This window comes from Neophocaena asiaeorientalis, unplaced genomic scaffold, assembly GCF_003031525.2.
Source record: "Neophocaena asiaeorientalis asiaeorientalis breed wild unplaced genomic scaffold, Neophocaena_asiaeorientalis_V1.1 scaffold229, whole genome shotgun sequence".
NCBI lineage: Eukaryota > Metazoa > Chordata > Mammalia > Artiodactyla > Phocoenidae > Neophocaena > Neophocaena asiaeorientalis.
In genome coordinates this window covers 3,451,400-3,466,443 of record NW_020174096.1, presented here as the reverse complement: position 1 = coordinate 3,466,443, position 15,044 = coordinate 3,451,400, and the positions used below count along the sequence as shown (strand labels likewise).

The 15,044-nt window shown below is 42.5% G+C and overlaps 1 protein-coding gene across 1 annotated transcript in view; it reads left to right on the top strand.

The window, feature by feature from the left end:
* LIFR (LIF receptor subunit alpha) overlaps positions 1-8,318 on the top strand; it is a 57,564-nt gene extending 49,246 nt beyond the window's left edge. Inside the window, exons 18-19 of the mRNA XM_024754651.1 lie at positions 633-711; positions 1,093-8,318. Coding sequence (XP_024610419.1) covers positions 633-711; positions 1,093-1,713 — 700 coding nt within the window. The 3' untranslated portion in view covers positions 1,714-8,318. The remainder of the gene's footprint in view (positions 1-632; positions 712-1,092) is intronic.
* The last annotated feature ends 6,726 nt before the right edge of the window (positions 8,319-15,044 follow it).

Genomic DNA, 15,044 nt, shown 5'->3' with positions numbered 1-15,044 from the left:
TGATTTCAATACAAAAAAAAAGATAAAGTTAGGAGATAGTTTAGAAGTTAGAGCATTTCGGACTTACATTAACAACATTTCTTTTTCCTGCAGGAATTTCAAATAATAAAGGTTTTTTAAGAGCTATAAATATGGTAGGGCACTAAGCAGATTTCCTTTTTGTTTGTGTTTAGTTTTTGCTCAAGATTAATAGCCTTCCTTTTTCTGATAATCCAGAGCCTGTTTTGAGCAGTAGAGAACTACATAATGCAAACATGTTCCCAAGTAGTTGACTGTGCTGAATCCAGTCTGCAGTATGAATATTTTGGCCATGAGTAATGCCCGTATTTGACTTTTGACTTGATAGCACAATCACCATTTTAATTCTTTGCTTTCCATTTCCATAAGATACATAAGACACTGTAGTTCTAGGAATAGAAGTACCGTTTCTGCTTTTCAGATAGGAACCTCTCAGTGCATTATATTGAAAGCTCTAGTGACTGATCACGCTGAAAATGATCTTCCATTTTTATCTCAGATATTCATTAGAGTATTCATATGAAACGTCAAAATAAGCCTGATAACTTATTAACTTATTTATTGTCTAATTGATAATCTTATTATTAAATGTACTTAATCATCTTTATTTAAAGGATTAAAGAAACCTTCTACCCTGATATTCCAAATCCAGAAAATTGTAAAGCTTTACAGTTTCAAAAGAGTGTCTGTGAGGTAATCCTTTATTTTCTTACGTTTACCTTTGAAGTACTGACTTCCCTTTTTTAGTTTTTTTGTGAAGAGTTTTTAACATGTCAGTGTCATCCAGAGTAAAATGTATTGAGAAAATAGCAGTGCTTGAACTGCTGAACTTCTAAAATTATTAGTTTTAAATTGTTTGTACATGGTCTTTTTTTTCACTACTCTTAAGACCAAGGAAAATACTGATATGTAGAAAAGAAAGTAGCTTTGCTCTAGTATGCACTACAGAATAGTAGAGACACATTTTTATGAGCAACTGTGAAAAACAATATAAAATAATGCTGCTTTTTGTAGGAGAGGCATTGCAGCAGTGTTTCGTGGCATCCTAATCCCTGTTTTAAAACTTATTTCTAGGGAAACAGCGCTCTTAAAACACTGGAAATGAATCCTTGTACCCCAAATAATGTCGAGGTTCTGGAAACTCGATCAACAGTTCCTAAAATAGAAGATACAGAAATAATTTCTCCAGTAGCTGAGCGTCCAGAAGATAACACTGATGTGCAACCGGAAAACCATGCGGTTGTATCCTACTGTCCACCGGTCATTGAGGAAGAGATGGTGAACCCAGGAGCGGATGAAGCCGGAGGGGCCTCACAAGTCATTTACATTGACATTCAGTCCATGTACCAGCCTCAGGCAAAACCAGAGGAGGGACCCAGAAACGACCCTGGAGGGGGGACAGGCTATAAGCCACAAATGCACCTCCCCGTTACTTCTACTGTAGAAGATCTGGCTGCAGACGATTTAGACAAAACTGCAGGTTACAGACCTCAGGCAAATGTAAAGACTTGGAACTTAGTATCTCCAGACTCACCTAGGTCCACAGACAGCAACAGTGAAATTGTCTCTTTTGGAAGTCCATGCTCCATTAACTCCCGACAATTTTTGATTCCTCCTAAAGATGAAGATTCTCCTAAATCTAATGGAGGAGGCTGGTCCTTCACAAACTTTTTTCAGAACAAACCAAACGATTAACAGTGTCTCCCTGTCACTTCAGTCTACCATCTCAATGAGCTCCTGTTGCCGGGTCAGCACTGGGCGCCTTGGAGGGATCCTGTGAAGTGTTGCTAAGCGAGGTGGACTTCACTCATGCAAGTTACACTGAAAGTGTTAGCGTGCTTCTGATGTGGTCTCAAAGCCAAAACACGGTAACTCAGAAATTCAGTCCACGCAACTCACAGTTTGGAGCTATTTGTGATTCGAGCCAAAGAATTCTCACATTGCTTTACCTTTAGGAAGCATTTCAATAACGGATACTGCCTGGTCCATACGTGCAAAACAAACCCCACAGCAACTGTATTCTGTTCTGTTGTTCGTCAGGTTTTCTCATGCATGTACCTTAAGGAATTGTAAGCAGATTTGCAGGCAAGGGAGAAAAATGTCAGAGTAACAGATGAAGTTTATTTGCCTGACATTTGCTCCATTCTAGATGAAAAACAAGCACAGATTTTAAAACTTTTAACATTATTCTCTATCCACAGCATTGAAGAAAACTCATAATTTTTAATGTATCAACAGCAACACCTGTTTAGTGTTTTGTTTGATAAAGTATGTTGATTTCTGTGCCTACTGTATAGTGGTTACCAAACAGTTTTCTCAGGGGTACAAACTTGGAAAACAAGCGTGACACTGACCAGCTCAAATCAGAATCACGTTTTCTTGCTCTAGAAGATTTTTCACACCGTTCCATTATTTTTTAGCTTTTATGCTAGCTTCCTTTATTAGGTTGCCCTAATATTTAAAACTAAGTTTCTAGGACTGTAGATCTTAAGATTTTTAAAAAATTCATTGTTTTGTTTTTTGGTGACAGTGTCAGCTTTATAAATACATGAGCAAATTCAGTACTCCTCCTAAGCATGTAATTCCAGTGACTTACTATTTGAGACGACTACTAAGCAATACCTGGCGGCATTAGCCGTCTGTATAGTTCGGATTGGCCTCAGTCCCTCCTGAGAAGACCACGCTTTGAGCCCCGGTTGCCCAGGCAGTGACGACCTCTGACACCTTCTAGCAGGTGTTCCTCCTCACTGTGCATCTTAGCAGTTCCTCCCTCTTAAAGGGTCATCAGTCCAGACTATCTGATTCAGTCCTCAGATTTTTACGTGTAAAACTAAAAAGATAATGCTTCTTATAGGGACAGTTACTCAAGGGCTATTTTATGTGGAATATCATAAGATGGCTTTGAACTCGTGGGCATACCCGTATTAAAGGTGCAGCAGTTGCTCTGGGAGTCGTCCAGAGTTGTGTCCTCACAGCATCCTCTGTTTTCATAAGTGATGTCTAGAATGAACGTGGTTCTTGGAAAAGCAAACTGAAAATCTAAAAAGTGTATATTTTCCCTGTCCTCAGGCTGTCTATGTATTTTGAGTTAAGGCCAAAGTACTTGAGAATTTGGAAGATCTAAAGAAGTCAAGATATGCCTTTCTTTTTTTTTTTTTATCATCTGAGGCTCTGTAATGTGTTTGCACATAGTGGATCAGTTATTTTTTTTCTAGCCCATAATGTATCGTTGTAAAAACCATGTTGTGGAAAAAAGCCACAATAAGGGTGACAAGGGAGAAAGTCTGTTTAGGTACTCTGTTTATGAATCCTGATTTTAATTGCTAGGATTCAATTAAATTCCTGAGCTTCTTGATATATGAACATGTGGAGTGAAATACAATTAATTATGTATACAAATAGTGTAGTAAAACTACATAAGAGCTCACAGAAATTTTCAACAATGAAAATTATATCAAACCAGAGCCACCTGTAAACAGTTCGCTCTGTCTTCTCGTTTCTCCTGTTGGGCTCCTTCCCTTTGCTTCCACCCCAGACACTCAGACCTGGGCCTGCCTTCTCTTCCTGCAGAAGTTTGTCATTACCACACCCCTCTTGCCCCCAGCTCATGCCTTTTTCCCCATCAAAACTCACCAATCGTGTACCTCCTCTCTTTAGGATAAGTGTTGGCCAAGGTAGAAGTTTACTGATCTAAACTCCACTAACCTGAGGTAACGGGAAAAGGCCAGAAGAGATTGTTTGATCTCTGCCATTAATGCATATGCGTTTCAACTGTGACCATCTGTATCCAGAGCCCTATCTAACCTGCATTATGACTCATTTGTTTGGCTAATGGTGAATATCACCGGGGCTCTTGAGTCCTATCACTCCATCCAAGACTTCACAGCTTTTTCTGCAGGAAAAAGATTCAGAGTGCAGCTTACCTCTCCCCTGCCTCTGGAGATCCATACGCCAGATCACTGGGTTAATGAGAAGCAGAGTATCACTCTGTTAGTCTGGGCAGGCTCCTTATAACCTGTGATATGCTTAGAAGAGTGTGGTTTAGGTCTGAGGTCAAAACAGTTTTCCTTATCTTTTCCTGGTGAATTGAGAATTGCTAGACCTGCTCTACAGATGGGAAGGGATTACTTCCCAACCCCTGCCCCACCTGGGCACATGGGGACAGGGTGAGAGGAGGGAACTGGGGAGAGAGAAAACACCCTCTGTCACGTATCTCTGGTTGCTTGTGGCACTGGAGACCCTGGCAAACGTGTACTGTTTGTCAGTGCCAGGACCATGCACACGGGTGACAGGTGGTCTAATAGGGCCATTCTCTGTCCAGTCACATTAGCTCCTCTCTTTGGGGGAGGGCTAACTAAAGGCTGCTTAGAAGGGGAGGCTAGATGTGTTCCCTCCAGCACTTCCTGACTGGGAGAATAATTGGGAAACCCCTCTTTCCTGCTAAAGTTTCCAACTAGAGCCCAGTCATTGGTTAGAAAATTCTAAATGTCTGAAGCAGAAGTATATCCCATTATGTCTTGATCAGTGCTGTGTAAAGGATACATTTTCACATCTCCTACAAGCCAGTTAACTTATCAGCCAGTTTCAGATCAAGTTTCCCTTGTGAGGAATGGAGATTCTGGTGGTCATTTTGACTGCCTTTCTCTTGTGAGTGGCCATCTTAAATAAACACTATTTAACATAAAAGTATTCTTGGAGGACTTAGCTAGGCTTTTGACATTAGAGAGACCTTGTAAATTATGTATTGCATGGATTAGCATCCGTATACGATTGAAGTCTTCAGTGTGCTGAACCTGTAGAAGCCTGGATTTGACATTATGGCCCGAGTATCTGGATAGTTGAATTGGGTGTTTATGTGCTTAGGTGATAGAGGTGCTTTGTTCCTGCAGCTTAGACATAGAGGCAGCCATTCACGGAAAAGTTTCAGCCTCATTTTCCATACCAGCATTGCTTTCATGGTTCATGGATCTGAAGGATCGCATTTAGAACATCTACTCCTCTTGCCCTCTTGGAAACTGTGGCAAAAGTCACATTCTTAAACCTTCATGCAACTTGTATTCTTGTTGGAAATTAGTCCTGTAATTTCTTAATTGTCTTCATACCGTCCATATTTAAAGAACATTACAGGCTTTTCTGTATTTGAATAATTAGATGTAGTTTAGTGAAGGAGACTAGGGAACATTTTCTTCCAAAAGGAATTTGGAATCAATTTTAGGATAGCTTGAAATGAAAGTACTCCCTAACCTGGTCAATACGCAGAAATGTCATCTCAAAGTTTTCTACTGCTCAGGCATATAACCAGATAAAACTTTTTTTTTCTATTTAATTTTTACTGTTTTCTGTTTTGAACCATGTTAAAATTTGTATATCTTTTATAAAATGCCTTTTTATCCTTATTTTGAAAGTATAAAATTGGGCATCTCAGAAGTCAAATGTAGGATCATTAGCTAATCAATGGAAGTTCAGTCCGTTTCTTTATTGACTGAGTTCCATCCCAGAATGTGCAGATTCAACAGTTTTCCTGAAAGGTGGTATGTGTCAAGATCTAGCTTGTGTAGATCTGAGACCACTGGCTTGAAGATTCAAATCTACTCTAGAAGTGACTCCACAGTTTGAGTGAAAACTTGAGAAAGACTCATGCAAAAGCATCACTAGATATCTTTCTTATTCCAACCTAATTCTAAGTGTTCACAGTATCTTTTTATTTGATGGGTACACAACGTGCGACATGTTTGTACCAACCAGGTGTTTCTAGTAAATCAACAACACATTGATGTGTGAGCTTAACTGACTAGGATAAGCACTCATTCTCCTGATAAACTCTTTCTTCAAAGCATTATTTTAAACTGGTATTTCCTGCTGAAACAACGTTTCATGGTACCATGCCCATCGTTATTTTTTATATCCAGAAGAAAATCTTTCACAAAAGAAAATGAGTTGTGACTAAACCTACTGGAAATGCAGCTTTTAGACATGACCTTAGAATATCATTGTTAATGGCTTGTTTTGAATTTGGTCTATTTATACCTCTGTGGATTATGTACCAGGGCTATTAATATTTAAACCTCTTATTTCAATAGGGTGGTGAGATTTTTATTCCTTTTCAGTTAGTACTTTTGTCTTAACTATTACATGATCATATTCGTGTTAATTATAATACAAAGGAACTGTTTTTAATGCTGATAATGGATTAAAGAACATTCTGTTCATTGAAATGTCAGGCTTTATTGTATATGGTAAGATTTCAGGGGATGTGATTTGAATATATCCAAACCCTTATAATTATGATACTGAGTTATGACAGGATTCTATTAATTTTAACCATGGGTAGCATTTGTTTCTTCCTCTATTAAGAATGTTAATATTTTGGATTATACATGTCCATGTTATCAAGAGAATTTACCCGTGCAAGACAAATTCTAACTGTGCAACATTTTTATGAAAATGAAAAGTGATGTTTTTAAGAGGGAAACTCTCTGGATTTTTTTTCCTATGTGCAAGTGCCTAGTTGAAGAAACGTAGAAACAATAAATTCAAAAGCTCTTAAATACTAACCAAATACAAAACAGTAATAACTTATATTACTTTTTGGTTGCTATAACTGAATACCCTAAAAACTGAGAGATGTGAATGGGGGGGAAAATGACTGTTTAATTGATAAGGAATTGGTTTTTATTACATTTACATATATCTTCTAAGATTGCCTTTGCAGCAGCCAATCAGAACTTTAAAACAAACAAAAACACTAACAATATAGACCTTATGCTGCACTTAAGCCAAAAATACTTTGTATACCTGACTGAATGGCTCACTTAAATGTACTGAATTTCCTTATACATTTAAAATGTACTTCCCTTAAGAATTACTCCATTTTAAATGGGTAACTTACAATTTCTGAACTTACTATTTTTCCTCAGCATTCCGGCGGTATATTATAAAAGATCGGAAGATTTCTAGGTGGTAATGCAATTTTCATTAAAAAAACATGGACAAGTTAACTGTTAGGTTTAACCTTAACATTAGTATTTTTGTAGTTGATCGTAGAAAACAGTACTGAATAATGATTTTCATAATTTTTTTTCAAATACTCTGTCCCCAGTTTGATTTTCAATACTTTTTCCCATTATTTGTGACATATCCTTCAATTTAATTTTTTCCTTCCAACATAATGTTTCAGAAAAATGTGAATACGTTATGAATACAACACACAAAAAGAAACCCTATTCCATTCACTGTTGTGGAAGGGTAGGTATTACATGATGCCCTGGGATTGGGATTTGTTTTATCCAATTATTTTCTCCAAAAGGAGCAAGGCATTTTCTTACATTTCAATTCAGAATTGCTTGAAAAAGATAGGCTTGGATAGAGAGACATCCTAAATTTGAGATGGTGCCACCTTAAGGTATGTCCAAAGGTAAAGTCATTTTAGAACACTCAGTTTTCCTAATAAGAGTATGTTACCTTTCTTTCTCTTTCATTAGCTGGCCACAAGTCAGAGGTCCTTATAATGCTAGGAAGTTACCATTTTTTACTTTCAAAATTGCATTATAGTGAATTACTGTTTACAAAATACACATACTGTGAACAGATATAAGTTTTTGTCTTTTATAAGGTCGTTTGTAGAATGAGTGTTTTTTTTAAAGGGGATGTTATATGTTAAATATTTTCAGTTTTTTATAAATACTAGTAACTGTTTACTAATTTTTGTTTGGTCAGGTGTGTGCAAATGTAGCTGAAAGATAGGGAGAAACTGCAAATCCAGAACTGTTTCATTTTTCATTTCTTGAAATGTTACCACTACAGACTTTTTTTTTTTTAATCTGAATGATCATTTGTGATGTTCTGTACCTAAAATCGTGCTTAATCATATCAGGAAACATTTAAATATGCATATGCAGGAAGCAGACTATAGATTGCAGTATATTTGTGTGATATTCAGTCTGATTCACAAAAGTCCCAGTTTAATATGGAATAAAACAACTCCGCTTACAGAGACGACAACTGAAGTGTTTTCTACCTTATGCAAATTTGGAGATTATGTTGCTGTTAGAAGGGAAAATTTGGACATTTTATATTGTAGAATTTCAGAATTTAGTTTCCATATCTTTTGGGAGACATGGTTAATAGCAAGAACATAGAATATAAGTAACCTATTACTAAGACACCTTAAATGTTAAACTAGTATGCTTGGCTGTTAACTCTAGAGATGTTACCTATGTTTGTTTTTAAAACATGCATGTATTTAACAATTTTATCATAGTATTGTCATGGAAAAAATAAATATATTTTCTTAAAACTTACACTGACAGATTTGGGCATTATTTTGGGTTTTTTTTTTTTTTCCTCCTGTTTTAGGCACTTAGGAGAAGTGGCTCCTGCTTTGTTGTTGTTAATACTTTTGGTTCTATCTCATAAGAATTATAGTGCTTATGAAGCAATCACATAGGGCTCTGACTAAATTTTTAATATTTTAATATATTGCTTTGCCATTGATATAATCTCCCATAAGTTTTCTTAAATCTATATTCTATTTACCAGACAGGTTACCATAAAATAATCAGATAGTGGGGAGCCAACATTACAAAACACATACTAAATAAATACTGGCCCTTAAAGTATGGTTTTCAATTGTTCTTCTCTGAGGATAACCTAAACATTTCTTGAAATTCTAGAAATATATCAAAATTTTATTATCAAGTTTTTGAATTTGGAAATATAGTCATCGATTCAGCAAAACCTCAGTAATTTTGAAGGATGAAGTGATCTTAAATAGAATTTCATAAGGGGAGAAATTAAGTCTTCAGTCTTAACGTAGCCTACGCTCACCCAGAGTAACAACTGATGTATTATGAAGAAACTGTAGACCAATTTTAAATTAACTGTGAAACACATGTTACTATTTAAGTACCATTTAAGAGCTCATACATGTGGTCTGCCCTTTATGGAGACCTCAGTGCGTATCTAGTTTCCCAGATGGTGAGTTCTTGAGCCAAAATGTATAGCACCATCAACCCCAGGAAGTTTGAAAGGATCGAAAGGAGAGGAATGAAGTAGTTATTAGGGGAAAGCAAAATAGAGGTGTGTGAGTAATGTTTTTCACGTATGGTATTCAACATCACACTAAAATGTTAGCGTACAAACAAGTTCATTACAAAAGGCCTGTGTAAGAACTGGTTTTCAGTGGCCTATACATTTGATCCATTACCCTTCCCCCGGAGTGACTAATAGAATTGAATTAAAAGTATTTATTCAGTCTGCAAGAACCAATGAAGTTGAAGTAACAGATGTCTTAAACTGATTTGGGATTAAACCTGAGATGATTTTTATCCCAGAGTAATTACTTTCAGATTAAAGAAACAAGAAAAGCTTTTAAGGATGATTTTGATAGAAACTGTTAAGTGGGAATCATGTTAAAATGAGTACAACTGCCGTGCATGGAGCTCGTAATTATCCATCCCCACAAGTTTGCAAGATGAGAAAGAATTTCAAGTCTCTGCTGACATTGAAACCTTTTCCCCCGGCTGTCCCCAGCCAACTTGATCTCGGCCGCAGAGCTGGGTCTTCACTCTGGACTCAGCCTTCAGAAGCAGGGCGGGTCTGGTTCTCTTCCTGGCGCTAGAGGCCTTGCACACACACCCCACCCACATTTTCCTCGAGTTGATGGAGAGGCGGGAAGCCCTGAGGAAGCAGAGCATTAACACGTGGCCCTTCCTGGTCCCAAATTGCCCAAGGACCAGTGCAGACGACGCACCGTCTTCAGAGATGTACCTGGAGTCTGACTTTCTCAGTCACCTTTTGTGGCTCCTTTCCTTTTCTGTGGCTTCTGCAGGTGTCACGCCCCGGGCAGCGGCTGCCTCGTGAGTGGCGCAGCCCTGGCTCCCGGCCAGTTTCACCACCACTGACTACCTGGGCAACCCCAGAGAAATTCCTCCACCTCTCACCTCATTGACCTCAGCTCCGAGCTGTGGGTCTTGATCACCTACCTTTGCGCAGTTGCGGAGATGCCAGGTAGCGGACACAACGCTCCCGACAGAACAGATGTCGGGTTGTTACACGCTCCTGTATCCCTTGAGAAACCTCAGGAGCACCTCGGACTTTCTGACCAGCACCTTAAAGATGTAAATGCCTTAAAACTGGCTCAGATGCGCCTTAGGTTAGTGACATCTCTCAGGTACCCAGAGGGGAGTTAGCCAGCAGGAGGCCTGCTAATTAAAGCACGGGATCTCTTCCCATGGGACCGGATGCTGTAGGCTTCACCTTTCTTCACTTGGGTAACTTCCGGTCTCCGTCTAAGCGGCGCTGCCAGAGTAAGTCTTTCCAGGCTCCTGGGAGCCCCGTCGTCTGCCTTCCCAGCGCGCCCACCCCTCCGCGGTCTGAGCACACTCCTAAGGCTTCGGTTGATAGCAGGAGTCGAACGGCTGCATCCACAGAGCTTAGCGTAGTGTCCGCCGCATCACAAGTGCTTGATGAATATTCTTGAAACAATTGCGCCTTGAAAGAAAAAGCAGTTTAATATGTTTCCCTAGATATTAGAAATGTTATCTTACAGAGCGGTGACACGCCTGTGGAAGAGTCTCCAAGGATGGAAAGACAGGGCAGTCCTCGTGGAGCTGGCATGCCTTGGAAGAGGAAGGAGTCTTCCCAGGTCATCTGGGAGAAGATCCTGCTGTTCATGGTAGATGCTCCAGTATTTGTTGCATGCAGCTACCCTTTGTTCTCCTCAAAGGAGGTTCGCCCTCATCCTGTTATCTCTTAGACAGGAGCAGATAGGGGATAAATGGGCTTTATTGGAAGTGACCACAGGTTAGGGCCCTTCTCCCACCCACTGCCCATTCCCCACCTCTTCCCGCTTTAAAATGTATTTCACCCTCTCTGTCGGGTTCTCTCCATCCTTCCTGCAAAGTGACAATTTGCATCATCAAGCGATTCGTTCCTGCCCCCCATCTCTCTCTCCCCAATCGCATATCTGCTTCTCTAGGAGACAATCCTTGCCCCATCTCCCAGGCATTTACTTGATGGGCAGGTGCCCTGGTACTTGCTGCAGGCTGCACTGGGCTATAGTCTCATACTCCACCCAGAACTGACACATAGCTCTCCTCTACACCGAAACTCTCAGGCCAGACGTCCCCAAAGAGCTGGACCCATGGTTCCAGGCTCCTCCAAGCCTACAGCCTTACATTCAGAGAGAAGAGGGTGCCCTTCCTCCCGGCTCCCAGGGAGGACTCTGGTTGGCCTGGCCTGTGTCACGTGTCCATCGCTGGTGCAGTCGTGTGGCCCAACAGAAGTTCTATTCAAGGGCCACTTCCACAAGTACCACATCGTTAGAGTTGGAAGAGGACCAGGCCCCCAAACGAAGGAAGGTGATATTCTGAGTGGACAGAACAATAAATTGGCACTATAGACTCCCTGAAGAAAAGCTAGAGAATAGATAAAAGGAAAAAGAAAAAAAATCCCTCAACCTTCTCATGCAGCATTAGCTATTTTTAACGTTTTACTTTTTGTCCTTTCAGACATTTTTCTATGTGAATGTGTATGTATATATATATTTACACATATTTTCATATGTTTGTACGTGTATGCATACATATATAATTATATTGTATATTCTATTTTGGAACTTGATTCTTCTTTTTCTTTCTTTCTTTCTTTTTTTTTTTTTTTTTTTTTTTTTTTTTTTTTTTTTTTTGCGGTACGCGGGCCTCCCACTGCTGTGGCTTCTCCCATTGCAGAGCACAGGCTCCGGACGCGCAGGCTCAGTGGCCATAGCTCATGGTCCCAGCCGCTCCGCGGCATGTGGGATCTTCCCGGACCGGGGCACAAACCCGTGTCCCCCGCATCGGCAGGCGGACTCTCAACCACTGCACCACCGGGGAAGCCCAAACTTGATTCTTATATATAACATTTTGAAAATCTTTGAATATCGATAGGATATTTTATGACATTATTCTTTCATGGATATATAAGATTCCAAAGTACAGGTGAATTCTTTAAATTCAGCATTCTGGACGTTTGTACTGTTCACACTTTTCATTAAATAATGGATGACTTTAAAACTCAGGTGAAGCTGTTTGGCACTGATTTTTTTCAGCATTAAGAAGCCACACTTGAATTCACACTAGGTGCCACTGGCCCGTGATGCTCAAGAACTCCCAAACCAGCTTTCCTACGCTGTCATATGTGGTTTTCACCACTGAGCGACTAGTGAAGATTTTGACCTAATGCGGAGTTCTACTTGCTTACGTGCCGTTTCCTCTAGGATGATGGGGCGGCCAGCAGGAGCTTGGAACAGGGGCTCCTCAGGGCTCATCCACTGAATTCCAAGCTGGGCCCCTAGTCATTGGTGACGGTTCCAGGACCCAGGGGAAACAAGATACTGCAATATTTATTGATATAAGGAGAAATTGTAAAAGACTGCCATGCTCTCTGGGAATAGAAGTTCTCTTATCCTGGGAGTCTTGGTTTGACTCATGGTTTGGGGAAGTAGCAGACTGTGGCACGTTCTTCAGATGGGATAGCACAGGACATAAAGCGCACTTGAAGGAGACAAAGCAGGTCTCTGGGGAAGTACGGTCTGGAGGTGGGAGGGACTGGGGTCAGAGGTGAAGAGGGTTGGCAGAGGCAGGTTCTAAGATGGTCCCTGGGGCTCCTGGGCCCGGCTCTACACACCTGGTACAATCCCACCCCCTGGAGTGTGGCCCGGCCTGTGCCTATGACGGGAAGGCACTCCCACAATCAGGTTACTCATCAGTGGACCCTGTGTTAATGAAAAGGGAGGCCGCACAGGGCGGGCCTAACCTAATCAGGAGAGCTCTTACAAGAGAGACCAGGCCTCTCAGAAAGACGGTCTCCTGCTGCCTTGGAAGAAGCAGGTGCCCAGTGGGCTTGGAAGAGGGCCCGAGTCTCCAAGGACCCCACAGGCCTGGCCGATGCTGGTTTGAGGAACAGAGACTTCACTGGCCTTTATGTCTCCCCGGTGCCTCGTCCAGGCTGGTTCGCATACAGTGAGTTTCCACGGAGGGGCCGCTCCAGCAGTGCTTGTGAGGATCCAGGAAAGCATTTCGCATCCCCACCTCATCCTAACAACCCCACAGCCTCCGAACGAACTCCGAGGACCTCAGGCTTCCAGGCCAGAGGTAGTCATGTGACCGTGAATCAGGCCCCCAACCCTGGGTAAATCCTCTGAGGCGCTGGACCAGGAGATCACACAGCTTATTCTTATTTCTGAGGCGAATATGTGGCCTGGACAACTAGTGGGCACATTTTCTACTCTACTGGACAGTGCCCCCCCCCCCGTTTCATACCCACCCTGCCCACAGTTGCCCCGTGAACCCTAAGGTCTGTGAGAGCAAGGAATGCCTGCCGCCAGGGCTGGGAGTCACCATGCAGCAGGCCTTGTACCCTCACCCTCTCTCCTCCACAGTCCTCTTGACTGAGAGTCCCTTTACTCTGCCTCTACTTTCCTTCAGCCAGGTTCCTAACAGGGATTTCCATAGCTAATCCTCTGGCCTGGTGCCAGTTCTTTTTTCTAAGTGAGCATAGGTGAGCAGATTCCTTGCGCTTCCCTGGCCTTCCTTCTCACAGATATTCCCATCCAAGTCCTCCTTTAGCCAAGCTGGAGGTGCAGCCCCTTAGCACCAGGCTGTCCGAGGCGGCCAGAGCCCCAGGCCGGGCCCTTGCTTGAAGGTGGGCAGCTGGGACATGGGGGGAGGCCTTACCACGTGTTCAAAGATCTCTGTGCCTTGGTAAACCTTTTGGACCTTGATCAAGTCAGAGAGACAAAGAGAGGCAACGAGAAAGGCAGCAAACGCAGCCCAAGCGCTGAGACACATAGCTCCTCGCACGTCCTTCCAGGAAAAGGCGGGTGCTCCTGGGAGCCGTGCACTTTCTAGGATAAAGAGGTCTTAGCAAGGGCAGGAGGAGAGGCAGGGAGTTTGTTTCTGCTGCCTGCCCTGCTCCTGCTGCCCTCAGCTTGGCCAGGGCTGGGCAGGGGCCCAGGGGGGCACACCACTGCTTGGAAGTAGCTTGCAGCAACTCCCCTGAGTGCTGGAGGTCATTTGTGGAGGAGAAGCCAGAGGAGAGAAGGAAAAGACTTCAAGCCCAGACCTCATTGCCCGTCGGGGGCCCTGAATCCCTCTCCGATGGAGTGGCTCTGGTCTCTGCTTTCAGATTTGTTCAACCCACAGTCCTTGCGATGGGAGAGCTTTGGAAGAAAGCAGACTTGGAGCTGTGATGAGAGCCCAGCAGGCAGACACTAGGGGACTGGCCTCTGCCCAAATGCCCCTCACCCACAAGACTCTCCTGCCAATGACAGCTAACCGGAGGGACGCCCAGAGCGCCCCTGAACAAGCCACGGGCCGCTGCATCTGACTGAAGGTTGGGTAAGGGGTAGCAAAGTTCCACAGTGAAGCACCGTGGTTGTGTCCTGTGGTAGGACCAGCAGCAAGTCACTCGGTCTTTCTGGCCAGCGTTCGTCTTTGTGAGTCAAACTGGCCTTGCCCATGTGCTCTGGCTGTCATCAAAGGAGGGCTGTTGCTGAGATCAAATATGTGAACATTCTTTGAACATGAGGTTGAAGTGCAGTTACTCACAGGGCCTGTCTCAGCAGCGAGACCATGCTGTAGAACTGGATTAGTCATTTTGCTGCCTGAATGCAGCCACCTGTAAACTGGAACTTCCTAATGACAGCCTGTCACTTCCACCAGGACGCGCCAGCTTAAATGCCCTCAGACCTCGTACTCCAGGGCCTCCCCGAGGCTGAGGCGGGGCCACTGATATTTCCCTTGTTTGTTCAGTGCGAGCTGTAGAATACCCAGTGCTGATGCACTTGAATGACCCCCCTTTTCCATCTTGGCAAGTAACGATGCAGACTGGGCTGAAAGCAGCACAAATCCCTTACTTCGGATTCTCATCTTGGACTCCGTGCTGGCAGCCCTCGTCCCTCTGGGCTCCTTCTGGATGGTAGTCTTAGAGCTCTTCTTTCCTGCCTTTGACAAGCTAAACACACACCCTTCTCAGCTAAGGGACTG